The following is a 16,736-nucleotide window of genomic DNA, read 5'->3' on the forward strand; positions in this document are numbered from 1 at the left end:
GTGAAACCAGATGGCTACACCAGGCTCCAATCTGATTTGGCAGAGTTTCTACGGCTGGATGCCCTTCCTAACGCCAACCACTCAGAGAGTGTAGTGGGTGCTTTTACGTGTCACCCGCACGAAGGCCAGTCAGGCGGTACTGGCAACGGCCACGCTCAAGATGGTGTATTTTATGTGCCACCTGCACAAGAGCCAGTCTAGGGGAACTGGCAACGATCTCGCTCGAAAGTCCTTACACATGCCGCGGGCACAAGTGCCAGAAAGGCGACGCTGGGCACAGGTGCCATCACGATTTCGCTTGCCCCAATAAGTCTTCGCAAGCTGAGTTTCGTGTCCCAATGAAGGAGTCGACGTTGGCATGGGTGCCAGTCGTCGAATTTAACTCAATTTCACTTGCCTCAACATGTCTTCGCAAGTGGAGTTTAGTATGCAATTTAACTCGATTTCGATTTCACTTGCCTCAGTAGGTCTTCGCAAGTGGAGTTTAGTGTCCAATTTAACTCGATTTCGATTTCACTTGCCTCAACAGGTCTTCGCAAGTGTAGTTTGGTGTCCAATGAAGGAAGGTACACATAAGTGGACTGGCTGAGGCCTTAGATTTAGGACTCACTTGGCTTGCCAGGTCTTCTCATGCACAACATATTTCCAAAGGTTTTGGTCAGAAGTCATCGCCTCGGTGAGGTCCAAACTTCGAAGGTTGTGCCTCACCACCTCATCCCAGGTCTTCCTGGGCCTACCTCTTCCACAGGTTCCCTCAACTGCTAGGGTGTGGCACTTTTTCACACAGCTATCCTCATCCATTCTCGCTACATGACCATACCAGCTCAGTCGTCTCTCTTGCACACCACAACTGATACTTCGTAAGTTCAACTTTTCTCTCAAGGTACTAATACTCTGTCTAGTATGCACACTGACATTACACATCCATCGGAGCATGCTGGCTTCATTCCTTGCGAGCCTACGCATGTCCTCAGCAGTCACAGCCCATGTTTCACTGCCATGAAGCATGGCTGTTCGTACACATGCGTCATACAGTCTGCCTTTTACTCTGAGTGAGAGGCCCCTTGTCACCAGCAGAGGTAAGAGCTCTCTGAACTTTGCCCAGGCCATTCTTATTCTAGCAGCTACACTTTCAGCGCACCCTCCCCCACTACTAACTAGGTCACCTAGATAGCAGAAGCTATCAACTACGTCTAGTTTTTCTCCCTGGAATGTGGCAGAAGTTGTTTTCTGTACATTTACAGTGTTTATAGCTCCTGAACATCTGCTACATACAAAAACTAACTTCCTAGTTAACCTTCCTTTGATATTGCTGCACCTCTTATGTGTCCATAGCTTGCACTGGGTGCATCTTATAGAGTTTCTACCTACGCCTTTGCTACAGATCGAGCAGGGCCATCTACCCGAAGGGGTTTGTGTGTTGTCTACCTTCCTACTCATTAGGACTTTGGTTTTAGCTAGGTTGACTCTAGTCCTTGCTTCCACACCTGAAACTTCTCTAGTTCTGATAGTGACTCAGCAATTAGTGCAAGGTCATCAGCATAGAGTAGCTCCCAGGGGCATCCTGTCTTGAATTCCTCTGTTATCGCCTGGAGGACTATGATAAATAGGAGGGAGCTGAGGACTGAACCTTGGTGGACCCCTACCTCTACCCGGAATTCTTCACTGTACTCATTGCCAACCCTCACCTTACTGACAGAGTCTCTGTACATGGCTCGCACACATCTCACTAACCATTCTTCTATCCCTAGTTTCCTCATTGACCACCAGATAAGGGATCGGGGGACCCTGTCAAAGGCTTTCTCCATATCAATGAAAGCCAGGTACAGAGGTTTATCTTTGGCTAGGTATTTCTCCTGCAGCTGCCTTACCAGAAATATAGCATCAGTGGTGCTTTTCCCTGGCACGAACCCAAACTGCATCTCATCTAAACTGACTCGCTCCCTAATTAGTTGGGCTATGACCCTCTCCGTGACTTTCATTACCTGATCTAACAACTTGATACCTCTGTAATTATTTGTATCTAAAGCGTCACCTTTACCTTTGTAGCTGTTGACTATGGTGCTGCTACACCAGTCATTGGGTATGACTCCTTTATGTATCACCTGGTTAACAATACGGGTGACTAGGCTATAGCCGACACTACCAGATATTTTGAACATCTCCGCAGTGATTCCTGAAGGGCCAGGGGCTTTCCCTGTTTTCATACTCTTAATAGCTTTATCTACTATGGTACTGTCAACTCGAATCGCTGGTCCCTCTGTTGGGTCGACATTCAGCAGACTCTCTTTCTCCCATTCGTTCTCTTTATTGAGCAACCTTTCGTAGTGGCGTCTCCATACCTCTTTCTTTGCAGCCTCGTTTAGTGCAAGCGTACCATCATCCATGCGAACACATTTCTCTCCGATGACATCACAATTCTCTCTCACACACTGTCATGCAACATGAAATACCTCAAGTCTTTGGTCCTCACGGCGCAGAACATTGGCAAATTTTTTCTTATCTGCTTCCCCCCTGGCTAAATAAACCTGTCGCTTAGCTTCCCTTCTGGCAGTCTGGTACAATTCCCTGCTACCACCGTTCTTCCAGTCCCTCCAAGCCTGTTTCTTTTGTCTAATAGCCATGTCAACAACATTGTTCGACCACCACGTTATTTTGGGTCGAGAGGGGACTTTGCACCATCCACAGATCTGGTCAGTGGCCTTCAGCAGGCTGTCCTGTAGAAACGTCCAGTTGTCTTCTACATCGTGTGAAGCTACTTCCCCTTCTAATTCGTCAAAGGCCTCAAGTAATAAGTCTATAAATCTCTGTCTATTCGCAGGATCTTTTGAGCTTCCAGACCCTTCTCCTCCAAGCTGCTCGTCTCCTGGGTAACCACTTGGCCCTAATCCTGAAGTCACTAACTACTAGTCTATGTTGTGGAGTGCATTCTTCACCAGGGAATGTTTTGGCATTTATAAGCAGCCATCTTTCCCTCTTTCTGGTGAGGATGTAGTCAATTTGGCTAGAGTGTCTGCCAGAACGGTAGGTGACTAGGTGACTGGCAGGTTTCCTGAAATTAGTATTGCAAACAATATGGTCATTTGCGTCACAGAACTCCAGCAGCCTGGTTCCCTCCTCATTGCGGGAACCAAAACCATAGCCTCCATGTACGCCATAGAAGCCCCCTGAATATCGTCCAACATGACCATTGAAGTCACCAGCCACAAAGAGAAGGTCCCAGTTATATGTCGACGAGGTAATCTGCAGGAGGGTGTCATAAAATTGGTCTTTCAGTCCGTCAGGTAGCCTGGGCTGAGGGGCATAGGCCGAGATAATGGTTGCTAACCCATGGTGAAGGACTAATCTAACCTTAAGTATTCTATCGGATATTCTATCTACCTCGATTACCTTATCCACCCATTTCTCTGTATATATTTCTTTGTGTATATTCAGCAAATTTCTAGGAGCAAGTGAAAGACTGACTGAGTTTTTACGTTAGTTTAAATGAAGGGGGGAGAAGAAGAGAGAGAGAGAGAGAGAGGGAACGAGAGGGACAGAGTAAAGCAGGGCCATCACCGTTTGAGAGACATACACAGTATTAACAAACGGAATGAAGTTCCGATATGGTGCCCACATAAATATTCCAGGATCGTTGCTAAACTTCCATAGGGAACTTTTTTTTTTTTTATCATCTAGCTATTTTATCTTCCCTGCAAATAAAAACAAAAAAAAAAACTAACATTCGTATCATGTATACTATGCAGGTATCCTGCTCAGCAAACCGAATCCGCATCCATAGATCTGTTAGTGGCCATTAATTAGTTTATTATTCATCCGAAGTCCTTCAATACGTCCTTATGGCCCTTCCTTTTATTTTGTCCATCTCACCACTATCACATGCGATACGTATACATTTGACTAATTACACAACAGAATGGCAACGTTTGTTGCATTCAATACTTCATACTATATGGAGTTATTAATTAGATCTGATAATATTATACGTTTCAGCTATCAAAATAAATAAAATCGTTTCTGTAAAGTTTTAATGTCTACACTCAATGAACTCCGACCACTTATTTTTAAGGGAGAAAGCAACGACGATAACTCAATAAACAAAGCGCATGAGTTACCTCCCTTAACATTTTTTTTTTGTTTTTACTTTTGATATTTCTGCATGTGATAATTATTTTGGACGACATTGTAAGAATGCAAAGAGCTAGATAAAATCTGAGAGGTGAGAAACCTATTGAAGCAATGAATTATAAGTACACGAATCACATATATTCTGAACCATCAGCTTGACTAATAATATCGTTTGTAAAAGTAAACACTACATCATAAAATATGTACGTTCAAGATACTTTAAAATTTTGGACTTTGTTTAAGAGAAAAACAAAAGGAATGTAGCCGTGTTTTGGCTGGAAACAAAAGTTTAACGAGGTGGTATCAAAAGTTTCCCTTACTAGGTATGTTTAATAGAAAATAATTTATTTACCTAAGTTTTATTATCGTCTCCTTTGAAATAGTTACCTTGTGCGGCAATACACCACTCCCAGCATTCCTGCTACTTTTGGAATGTGTCCTGGAAGTCATTTTCTGTAAGCAAATCGAAGACCTTCTGCAATTCGCTCTGGATCTCGACAACGGAGACCTTTAAGCTGCATTTTTATCTTGGAGAAGAGATGGAAGTCTGCAAGTGCTAAATCAGAAGCGATACCATGTTGTTTTTGGTAAGAAACTCACGCGTGAGGGGAGCTCAGTGACACGGTGCATTGTCATCGTGGAGAATCCAGTTCTTGGTGCACCACAGATCTACTTTCACCGAATGTCCTCCTTCAAATGTTTCAAAACGTTGAAATAGAACTCGACTGATGGTCTGGCCCTGGTGGAAGAATTCTCAATGCACAATGCCACATTTCCAGGGATGACGCTCATGGCAAGACTTCCAGATCGCTCAGTCATCCAGGGACGTTCTTCCACTTTGAAACAACCCATGCCATATTGGCTTTTTGTTCTTGTCCATGACAAAATTGCAGGCTACAGAATAGATGTGATCACAGAAACACAAATTTCATAACTTGCAAAGTAAACATAGCAACATCACTTGGCACACTATCTCATGAATGTCATTGCTAGCTGTCACTGTGTGTGACACATGCCAACTGTGTGCTGCCATTTCTTAGCACACTACATAACTAGTCCGAGAACTTTATCATACCACCTAATACACTGAAACATTATCAACAGATAAAAGAAAAACATCGCCACATCCCTAATTAACAAAGATGTTCTCTGACTGAGCAACACCAAGAAATAAATATTATTCTAATGCTCATCTTACCTGATGACATAGAGTCTTCATTATTTTAAGTCTTTTGTGTAAGGAAGTCATTTTCTTGTTAATGTAGTTGAGACGATGAATCCCAATGGCATCATGTTTTTGTAAAACTGAAAGGAAATGAAACAAGTATATTCAAGTTTTGTTGTCATTTAGCCTTAAATCAGCACTGAGTGAAGCATTCAAAATTTTGTAAATATTCATTTTTTATTCTGGTACGAGGGGACGCTGAAAAGTTTGTGGCTTTGGGTAAAAGAAAATACAGGAAGATCAGTTAATTAGGATTTTATCCAACATATTCCCCTCTCAGATTCACACACTTATTGCAGCAGTCCTTCAGTTTTTCTAAGCCCTGTAAAAGAACTCAGAAGGTTGGGCCTCCAACCAGGCCTTTCGCAATGCCCTTAAAGTCAAGAACTTTTCAGCACCGCCTCATATCTCAATCAACACTATGTTTTTTAAGACAGCAGAAAGTAATTTGAAACAGATTTAGCTGCGTTTTCATCAAGTCTACTGACTTCATAAAGGACCCCTGGTTGACTCATATATTTAATATATATTTTGTCTTGTTGTCTTCCCAAAGCACCGAATCTCTTCTTTTTATTATTTTGAAAGCTTTTCCAAAACTCCAAGAATATGAACTCTGGGATGATTAGGTGTTGCTCATTGCACTAAAATGTCTTTTCACTAAACAGTTAGGTGCAGCACATCACGTCACTGTATTTATCTATGTGTAATTCCATAAATGTGCTATAGAGGAAGAGCATAGGCTCAAAACATTAATGACTTTTTCAATTCCCGAGTGTTATACTAATACATCTATTTGTTTCCTACACCACCTGTCTGTTGTTTTATTTGTGAATTCTCCCTATATATATATATATATATATATACGACAGGCTTCTTTCAGTTTCTGTCTACCAAATCCACTCACAAGGCTTTGGTCAGCCCAAGGCTATAGTAGAAGACACTTGCCCAAAGTGCCACACAGTGGGGCTGAACCTGGAACCACATAGATGGGAAGCAAGCTTCTTATCACACAGCCACTCCTGCATCTATACTTACATTTCAGTAACTATTAGAAATATTTGTAACTGAATGAGAGGGAATTGTTGTGTTTTGCTTACAAAGTGTGAAATGCTTGCAAATTAACAGTCTTGAGTGTATCATGCGAATGATAACACTGTGTAACAAAATTTTAATTCTTTTTTTTTTTTGCCTTCAGTCAGTAAGTGCCATTTCCTGTTTGCTTCTAGCTAGAAATCAAAGATGTCTACTATTCCCTTAAAACTCTGCTTTTATGACCTGGACATCAATGTTTTGAAACTGACCTTTTTTCCATTGCATTTCAGACAGATTCAGTGCCGAGTTGCTGAAGCAGAAATATCATTATAGCAAATATTCTTCTCAGTACCACAGATTTGCTTGTCCCTTAGTGGCTGATGGTATGTACATCTCTGATCACAACTAGAAGTAGTGGAGGAGCATCATAGCCATGTGTTGAGATGAATTCTTTGAGGTTTGAATAATTCACTTCTAGAAACATGGAGGTTTTATTCATCATCCTTAAACAACCCATATTCAGTGATCTTTTGAGTGGGATGGACTACTCGACCAGAAGAGAATTCTAACAGGACTCCACCTGCAAGGTCATGTGCTGTTGATCTTGATATGAGATCACTATGTTGCACACATGTGGTTGTGATGCATGTGCCAGGTGTATTGGGTTTTGAATATTTGTACCCCAATGCCACTTTGATAACACGCACAGCTCTCTCATTCAATAATAATAATAATGCTTTCAAAATTTGGCACAAAACCAGCAATTTCGGGGGAGGGGCAGGTCAATTAGATCAATTCCAGTGCTCAACTGGCACTTACTTTATCGACTCCAAAAGGATGAAAGGCAAAGTCAACCTTAACAGAATTTGAACTCAGAACATAGATGGACAAAATGCCACTAAGCATTTTGCCTGGCATGCTAACAGTTCTGCCAGCTTACCACCTTAATAATAATAATAGTATTAATGATAATAATAGTAATAATAAGAATAATGTAATATAAATAAAATGCCAAATGCTCTAGAGCATGACTTTCGACCCCCCCCCCCTTGTATATCAATTAGTAAGTTCCATTAAATTAGTAAAATATCTTTACCATCAGGCTTCTGGAATAAAGGGAGGCTTGAAAACTTTGCATAAAGATGTTCTCCTTTACAACTGTTGTGTTCCTTTTGAACAGTTGCTTTTCCAGTTTTGTCAACATGTACACCACATAAGCTTCCACAATCAGGAAAGAAATCTCTCCTTTCTCTTACATTCCACAGTGTTGAGTGAAAGTTGTATGGAGGATAATTCATAGAGAAAGTCATTCTGGCCTTCATTTATTTTGTTCCACTTTGGTAGTTCTGCAACAAGAAGTTAAACTAAGTAAATAATGATTATCAAAGCAGTGGGTTCATTTGATTAGGTACAAGGTCAATTATATTCTACTCTAGGATATTTATTTTTTTATCTTTTACTTGTTCCAGTCATTAAACTGCGGCCATGCTGGGGCACAGCCTTGAAGAATTTTTAGTTAAATGTATTGATTCCAGCACTTAATTTTTTTAAGCCTGGTACTTAATCTATCAATCTCTTTTGCTGAACCACTAAATTACAGGGACAAACCCACCAGCAGTGGTTGTCAAGTGGCAGGGAGGATGGGAGACAAACACAGACACAAAGACACACAAACATGTAGATATACACACACAAAAGGTTTCTTTCAGTTTTCAGTTGCCAAATTCACTAACAAGACATTGATCAGCCTGAGGCTACAGTTGAAGACATTTGCCCAAAGTGCCATGCAGTGGAACTGAACCTTGAAACATGTGGTTGTGAAGCAAGCTTCTTTATTTCATTTTAATTGGCCATTAAGGCCTTACAAAGAGGGGACAAACAAGGACAGACAAACGTAAAGAAGCTGCGGGCTGGACACGGACATTAATGAGATGAGGGTGATAACAAAAACAAGTGAAAAATAACAAATAAAAATAAAAATGAAAAACGGGAGGGGCACCGGCGCCCACCGACCGATAACCCCTCGAATACATTGTTCAAGCTCAATATTTATAATCATTAATGCCTTTCAAGTAGGCCCTCCGCTGCACGCAGGCAGCTATCCATGTTCATCTCAGCCTCAGTGCTGATGCACACATGAGCGGCCGCCACAGTCGGCCTCCACCCTAGCACGGACGCTGTTGGTTACCACTGCTGGGGCCACCTCGGACTGCTCTTGCAGGCCGAGACGAACCTCTCTATATCTTCAAAGTTTAAGCGTTCTTCCACCTCTGAGGTACAGGAAGAGACACTCCTGCTCCTCCTCCTCAGGGGGAGGGATCTCACCTTGTCCCGCCAGCGGCACAACTCCCGCTGACAGGACCTCCCTCTCCGATGGTACATTTCCCTCCGGAGGCGTGACTGGTTCGGTCGGCGGCACATAAACGTCCGCCGGCCGCTTCCCACCTCTCTTTCTTTTCTTCCTCCTTTTAGAGGTTTCGGGGGCTAGGGCCTCCTTCGGCACACCCGAGGAGATCTTTACCTCCCCCCAAACTCTGTTTAAACTGGTGAGCCACCATTGTTGCTCACCTCTGTTTCAACTACTGAGCAACCATTGTTGCTTACCATTCTTTTTCCTTTCGTGGAGGCACCTGTCTCCACGACTTTCTCCGTCTCCCCTTCCAATGAGGGGGGTGGCAGCGGGCACTTTATCCTGCTCCAGGGCCTTATTACGGCCTTGGGGGTAGTTTTTCTTGATGTGGCCAGCTTCCAAGCACTCATGGCACCTTGGTTGCCGGCCCTCAATATTAACTGAGTTGACTGCAGGTGACATGTGCACATTAAGGAGCCTGGGTCCCCCAAGCCCTGCCGAATGGTATCAGCGATCCACTCGGCCTTGTAACTTGGGGGTAGTCCATGCACCCAGGCTCTAATTACTTCTTTTCCGCAGTAAGAGAGGAGGAACAAAATTTCCTCCCTCTGCAGTGTCTGACTTGCCGCGTTAGCGGCCTCCCCCGGGGAGTCAAACAACAACCACACCGTCGCATATTTGACCCCCCTGGAGATAAAATATTTCTTTGTTGGCAAACAAATAGCCAACTCTTTTTCAATAATGTCTTTGTTGAAGAGGGTAATGGCATTGCGTGACCTACAATAGGTCCGCATGACCACTGTCCTCTTCTCCATTTCTTTCAACCACTGCTTGGGTGGGCACAGTTCCCACTCCAAGACAGTGTTGTTCTTTTTTGCCATGCCTTCAAAAGTTTTAAAAAAAAACAAAGAAAAGTTCGAACCAAAAAGTTCACAATAAAAATAAATAAATAAATAAAAAGGAACAGAAAGACAGAGCAGAGAAAAAGAAGGAAGGAAGACAGTTTGATGCACAGCAACACAATTCCGGGCACTCGGTAATCCTAGCAGGTATTCCAGTAAAGGCAATTCACAGCAACAGGAACACAGAGAAATCCTTAGAATTTTTTCGTCAAGTCTTTCGGAGGCGAGATACGCCCACAAAAAGCGATGGTTCTCTCAATTATGTGAGACACAAAAAGTTTTTTCACAAAAAATTCTCAGTCCGCTCTCATGGTGAGTCGAACACACCCACCAATAAACAGCGAACGAGAACACAATTTGCTCACTATAAAATGAACAACAAATACAGCCGCCGTGGCAGAAGAAATTGCCCAGAGCTAGGCTAAATTTACTGAAACAAATTAAACACAATAAATTATACCCAGCTCAAAAAACCAATTCCACCTACCTCGGTCGACTTCACAATTTTCAATTTCTGGACGGCACTCACACACGTCCACAATGTTCAATAGCAAGAAAGACTAACTCTCCAATACCGGAAGCAAGCTGTGCCTTTCTAGAACTTATTTTACAAACCAAGAAGAAAAGAAATGTAAAATTCTGGTGGGTTAGAACTCTGAGTAACATACAAAGACAGAACTAAATACTGGACCATTCCCCATCTATTTAGATAAGTCGTTTTAGACCAGGGTTCATATAAGAATTGGTTGACAAAGTTCATGTGCAATAAACTGGTTATTCTTCTACAATACATAAAATATTTTAACAGGCATAGATGTGACAATGAAACATTACCACTTCTGAGAAGGTGTAATATAGATGGGGGCAATTATAAATTTCCAGCTGCTTATGAGGCTGCATATTTGTCTGTTGTTTTGGGTAAGAGGTGGAACCTTGGTCATCTTCGAAAGTGACAGGTGAACAACATTCTGCAGTCATTGCTGTATTAGCTACTTTGGTCCACAGCCCCACAAAAGAGCAAAGCATATTTATTAAAGTTTTTTTTTAAATGGGGAGGAAAAAGCAAACTTTTCTGCAACTAAATTATACTGGAGCATAGGTGACTGATGGGAGAGTGAGAGGCGGGGTCTAATTAATTAACAATAACTGTTTTCCAGTCATACAGGAAAGGGTTATTCCCCACCTAACATTGGACCTTTTTGACATAATTTGAGATTGGCATTTTCACCATTGACCAGCTATAGACTAAAGGCATTACCTTTTTAACCATGTAGTTCTATTGGGTTTCACATCATGGTGCAGATACAGAAGACTGTTGAATCCTTTGTTTTTAAAGATGACGGACGACTACTTGGGCTATTATTTTCTTCGACACACTTGGGTTGACCAATGTCTTGTAATAATAATTTGATGGGCAGAAACCGCATGGAAACTTGAAATTTTGCAAATAAATGGTGATGTGTCAGTGTGTATGCGGGCATGCACACAAATTTGTTTACTTTTTTCGTTAGTAAATTCTGATATAATCTACACAATCTGAAAGATATTCGCAGAAAATTTCATTAAAAGAATACGCATTTTTCTGAAAGTCATGAGAAAACAAAAACAGACTCCTGAGGATTTACCTAACTCCTCTCCGGAAATTTTCCACAACAAATTCCGATACAATTGGAATCTACAGCATCTGATACGTTTTTGGAGAAAATTTCATAAAAAAAATATCCTGAAAGTTATAAAAAAAACAAAGGTGGTGGGGGACACTATTGCGCCTGTATGCTACATGTGGTTCCTTTTCACCACGATAGGATATTTTGAGAAAATGTGGCTGTTATATCTAGCATGTAGAGGCTACTTCATTGATTCGAAATATCTCGTTGTATGTTTTCTTATTTATCTACAAGGATATATGCTTGGAAACAAATAATAGACATTATTGCTATGAATGTAACACAAGTTTAAAACACGTGCTTAGTAAACATTTTACAAGACAGACTAGCTAACTAGATTTTTTAACATATTTTTCTTTCTTTCACAAACATGTTCAAGATTATCAATACAGCCTTACCTTCCTTGTGTATTTACGCAGTCTTCATTCTACTAAATATTTCTGCCATGAGCATTTAAAGACAACACAACATAAATAGCAATAATGACCGATTTTAAATCGGTGATATACCAAATAAGTTCCTAAAGAAAAATACGTACACAATTATTATCCAAGCTTGTGCATAGACTATAGTTTTCAATGCAACTATCGCCTGAGATTATTGAATGTTATGACTTATCGTGTAATTCCTAATAATTTTCACCGGAAAACTGTAGAATCAAAGGAAATTAGTGATGTTCAGCGATGATAAATAGTTATGCAAACTAGCAATACCCATGGAAGTTCCACGATTATTTTGAAAACTGCAAAACAGTTGGAAGTTTATAAAAGTTTAAGGAAATTATACTGTATGAAATTATATTTTACTTGAAACATTTAATTCTTTATATGTTTTAAAACTGCACGTAGTTTTGAATGTGCCTTTCTTACATCTCTGAAAGTCCTAATCCTTGTTATCTATATGGTATGACGTCAGTGTCTGGGGAGGCTGACCGGAAGCGCGAGTCGACCGGAAGGGGAAACAGGGCAGAGGGAGCCTCGATCGGCGTTCGTGACCTTTTCGAACGGGGCTGCGGTCAGGATAAGACGTGTTAAGCGACGGTCTAGGTTTGGGAGAAGCAGCTGCTATACCTTGGGTCGGGGCAAGCTTCAAGGATCGGATACCGCAAGACGGACTCGCAGTCGAGGAAAGGAAAACCGAGAATTGCAGCTCATTCACCTAGCCCACCAGCAAATTCCAGAAGAAGCCGTTTCTTAAAAATTGATGTTTGAACGAATCGACTTAAATGTTATAGCTGGGTAAACCTTATTGGTACTCAACGTCACATTACAGCACCAAACATTGTTGGTGTTCTTTAGATCAAGGGTTCCAGTCTTCCAACTGATATTGCCAGTCTTTTGAGTATAATACTTAATGGAACCAGACCATTCAAGTGTATCTGGAAGCTTCATACTGATGGTGCTAGGTGACGGTCTAGGTTTGGGAGAAGCAGCTGCTATACCTGGTGTACCTTGGGTCGGGGCAAGCTTCAAGGATCGGATACCGCAAGACGGACTCGCAGTCGAGGAAAGGAAAACCGAGAATTGCAGCTCATTCACCTAGCACCATCAGTATGAAGCTTCCAGATACACTTGAATGGTCTGGTTCCATTAAGTATTATACTCAAAAGACTGGCAATGTCAGTTGGAAGACTGGAACCATTGATCTAAAGAACACCAACAATGTTTGGTGCTGTAATGTAAACAAATTTGTGTGCATGCACACATACACACTGACACATCACCATTTTTTTTGCAAACTTTCAAGTTTCCATGCGGTTTCTGCCCATTAAATTATTATTACAAGACATTGGTCAACCCAAGTGTGTCGAAGAAAATAATAGCCCAAGTAGTCGTCCGTCATCTTTAAAAACAAAGGATGCAACAGTCTTCTGTATCTGCACCATGATGTGAAACCCAATAGGATTACATGGTTAAAAAGGTAATGCTTTTAGTCTATAGCTGGTCAATGGTGAAAATGCCAATCTCAAATTATGTCAACAAGGTCCAATGTTAGGTGCTGAATAACCCTTTCCTGTATGACTGGAAAACAGTTATTGTTAATTAATTAGACCCCGCCTCTCACTCTCCCATCAGTCACCTATGCTCCAGTATAATTTAGTTGCAGAAAAGTTTGCTTTTTCCTCCGCATTTAAAAAAAAAACTTTAATAAATATGCTTTGCTCTTTTGTGGGGGTGTGGACCAAAGTAGCTAATACAGCAATGACTGCAGAATGTTGTTCACCTGTCACTTTCGAAGATGACCAAGGTTCCACCTCTTACCCAAAACAACAAACAAATATGCAGCCTCATAAGCAGCTGGAAATTTATAATTGCCCCCATCTATATTACACCTCAGAAGTGGTAATGTTTCATTGTCACATCTATGCCTGTTAAAATATTTTATGTATTGTAGAAGAATAACCAGTTTATTGCACATGAACTTTGTCAACCAATTCTTATATGAACCCTGGTCTAAAACTACTTATCTAAATAGATGGGGAATGGTCCAGTATTTAGTTCTGTCTTTGTATGTTACTCAGAGTTCTAACCCACCAGAATTTTACATTTCTTTTCTTCTTGGTTTGTAAAATAAGTTCTAGAAAGGCACAGGTGTGGCCGTATGGTAAGAAGCTTGCTTCCGGTATTGGAGAGTTAGTCCTTCTTGCTATTGAACATTGTGGACGTGTGTGAGTGCCGTCCAGAAATTGAAAATTGTGAAGTCGACCGAGGTAGGTGGAATTGGTTTTTTGAGCTGGGTATAATTTATTGTGTTTAATTTGTTTCAGTAAATTTAGCCTAGCTCTGGGCAATTTCTTCTGCCACGGCGGCTGTATTTGTTGTTCATTTTATAGTGAGCAAATTGTGTTCTCGTTCACTGTTATTGGTGGGTGTGTTCGACTCACCATGAGAGCGGACTGAGAATTTTTTGTGAAAAAACTTTTTGTGTCTCACATAATGGAGAGAACCGTCGCTTTTTGTGGGCGTATCTCGCCTCCGAAAGACTTGACGAAAAAATTCTAAGGATTTCTCTGTTCCTGTTGCTGTGGATTGCCTTTACTGGAATACCTGCTAGGATTACCGAGTGCCCGGAATTGTGTTGCTGTGCATCAAACTGTCTTCCTTCCTTCTTTTTCTCTGCTCTGTCTTTCTGTTCCTTTTTATTTATTTATTTATTTTTATTGTGAACTTTTTGGTTCGAACTTTTCTTTGTTTTTTTTTTAAACTTTTGAAGGCATGGCAAAAAAGAACAACACTGTCTTGGAGTGGGAACTGTGCCCACCCAAGCAGTGGTTGAAAGAAATGGAGAAGAGGACAGTGGTCATGCGGACCTATTGTAGGTCACGCAATGCCTTAACCCTCTTCAACAAAGACATTATTGAAAAAGAGTTGGCTATTTGTTTGCCAACAAAGAAATATTTTATCTCCAGCGGGGTCAAATATGCGACGGTGTGGTTGTTGTTTGACTCCCCGGAGGAAGCCGCTAACGCGGCAAGTCAGACACTGCAGAGGGAGGAAATTTTGTTCCTCCTCTCTTACTGCGGAAAAGAAGTAATTAGAGCCTGGGTGCATGGACTACCCCCAAGTTACAAGGCCGAGTGGATCGCTGATACCATTCGGCAGGGCTTGGGGGACCCAGGCTCCTTAATGTGCACATGTCACCTGCAGTCAACTCCGTTAATATTGAGGGCCGGCAACCAAGGTGCCATGAGTGCTTGGAAGCTGGCCACATCAAGAAAAACTACCCCCAAGGCCGTAATAAGGCCCTGGAGCAGGATAAAGTGCCCGCTGCCCCCCCCCCCCCCCCTCATTGGAAGGGGAGACGGAGAAAGTCGTGGAGACAGGTGCCTCCACGAAAGGAAAAAGAATGGTAAGCAACAATGGTTGCTCAGTAGTTGAAACAGAGGTGAGCAACAATGGTGGCTCACCAGTTTAAACAGAGTTTGGGGGGAGGTAAAGATCTCCTCGGGTGTGCCGAAGGAGGCCCTAGCCCCCGAAACCTCTAAAAGGAGGAAGAAAAGAAAGAGAGGTGGGAAGCGGCCGGCGGACGTTTATGTGCCGCCGACCGAACCAGTCACGCCTCCGGAGGGAAATGTACCATCGGAGAGGGAGGTCCTGTCAGCGGGAGTTGTGCCGCTGGCGGGACAAGGTGAGATCCCTCCCCCTGAGGAGGAGGAGCAGGAGTGTCTCTTCCTGTACCTCAGAGGTGGAAGAACGCTTAAACTTTGAAGATATAGAGAGGTTCGTCTCGGCCTGCAAGAGCAGTCCGAGGTGGCCCCAGCAGTGGTAACCAACAGCGTCCGTGCTAGGGTGGAGGCCGACTGTGGCGGCCGCTCATGTGTGCATCAGCACTGAGGCTGAGATGAACATGGATAGCTGCCTGCGTGCAGCGGAGGGCCTACTTGAAAGGCATTAATGATTATAAATATTGAGCTTGAACAATGTATTCGAGGGGTTATCGGTCGGTGGGCGCCGGTGCCCCTCCCGTTTTTCATTTTTATTTTTATTTGTTATTTTTCACTTTTTGTTATCACCCTCATCTCATTAATGTCCGTGTCCAGCCCGCAGCTTCTTTACGTTTGTCTGTCCTTGTTTGTCCCCTCTTTGTAAGGCCTTAATGGCCAATTAAAATGAAATAAAGAAGCTTGCTTCACAACCACATGTTTCAAGGTTCAGTTCCACTGCATGGCACTTTGGGCAAATGTCTTCAACTGTAGCCTCAGGCTGATCAATGTCTTGTTAGTGAATTTGGCAACTGAAAACTGAAAGAAACCTGTTGTGTGTGTATATCTACATGTTTGTGTGTCTTTGTGTCTGTGTTTGTCTCCCATCCTCCCTGCCACTTGACAACCACTGCTGGTGGGTTTGTCCCTGTAATTTAGTGGTTCAGCAAAAGAGATTGATAGATTAAGTACCAGGCTTAAAAAAATTAAGTGCTGGAATCAATACATTTAACTAAAAATTCTTCAAGGCTGTGCCCCAGCATGGCCGCAGTTTAATGACTGGAACAAGTAAAAGATAAAAAAATAAATATCCTAGAGTAGAATATAATTGACCTTGTACCTAATCAAATGAACCCACTGCTTTGATAATCATTATTTACTTAGTTTAACTTCTTGTTGCAGAACTACCAAAGTGGAACAAAATAAATGAAGGCCAGAATGACTTTCTCTATGAATTATCCTCCATACAACTTTCACTCAACACTGTGGAATGTAAGAGAAAGGAGAGATTTCTTTCCTGATTGTGGAAGCTTATGTGGTGTACATGTTGACAAAACTGGAAAAGCAACTGTTCAAAAGGAACACAACAGTTGTAAAGGAGAACATCTTTATGCAAAGTTTTCAAGCCTCCCTTTATTCCAGAAGCCTGATGGTAAAGATATTTTACTAATTTAATGGAACTTACTAATTGATATACAAGGGGGGGGGGGTGTCGAAAGTCATGCTCTAG

At 41.9% G+C, this 16,736-nt stretch overlaps 2 protein-coding genes across 10 annotated transcripts in view; one reads left to right on the top strand and one right to left on the bottom strand.

Annotated features, from left to right (window-relative positions):
• Positions 1-12,251, bottom strand: part of LOC106875879 (uncharacterized) — a 46,771-nt gene extending 34,520 nt beyond the window's left edge. For 2 of the 7 annotated variants that reach the window (XM_089345965.1, XM_089345921.1), the window contains exons 1-4: positions 11,703-11,836; positions 10,896-11,173; positions 7,482-7,731; positions 5,327-5,433 (exon numbers count right to left, since the gene is read on the bottom strand). In XM_089345965.1, coding sequence (XP_089202091.1) covers positions 5,327-5,433; positions 7,482-7,707 — 333 coding nt within the window. In that variant the 5' untranslated portion in view covers positions 7,708-7,731; positions 10,896-11,173; positions 11,703-11,836. The other 5 variants (XM_089345929.1, XM_089345956.1, XM_089345945.1 and 2 more) reach the window with 5 other exon arrangements.
• Positions 12,252-12,299: 48 nt separating this feature from the next.
• Positions 12,300-16,736, top strand: part of LOC106876247 (uncharacterized) — a 46,974-nt gene continuing 42,537 nt past the window's right edge. The window contains exons 1-2 of one of the 3 annotated variants that reach the window (XM_089345977.1): positions 12,300-13,224; positions 16,409-16,658. In XM_089345977.1, coding sequence (XP_089202103.1) covers positions 16,433-16,658 — 226 coding nt within the window. In that variant the 5' untranslated portion in view covers positions 12,300-13,224; positions 16,409-16,432. Of the gene's footprint in view, positions 13,225-13,899; positions 14,015-16,408; positions 16,659-16,736 lie in introns of those variants that run through there. The other 2 variants (XM_089345981.1, XM_089345974.1) reach the window with 2 other exon arrangements.

The sequence above is a fragment of the Octopus bimaculoides genome, chromosome 2, assembly GCF_046866305.1.
Source record: "Octopus bimaculoides isolate indiv1 chromosome 2, ASM4686630v1, whole genome shotgun sequence".
In the NCBI taxonomy this organism is placed as follows: domain Eukaryota; kingdom Metazoa; phylum Mollusca; class Cephalopoda; order Octopoda; family Octopodidae; genus Octopus; species Octopus bimaculoides.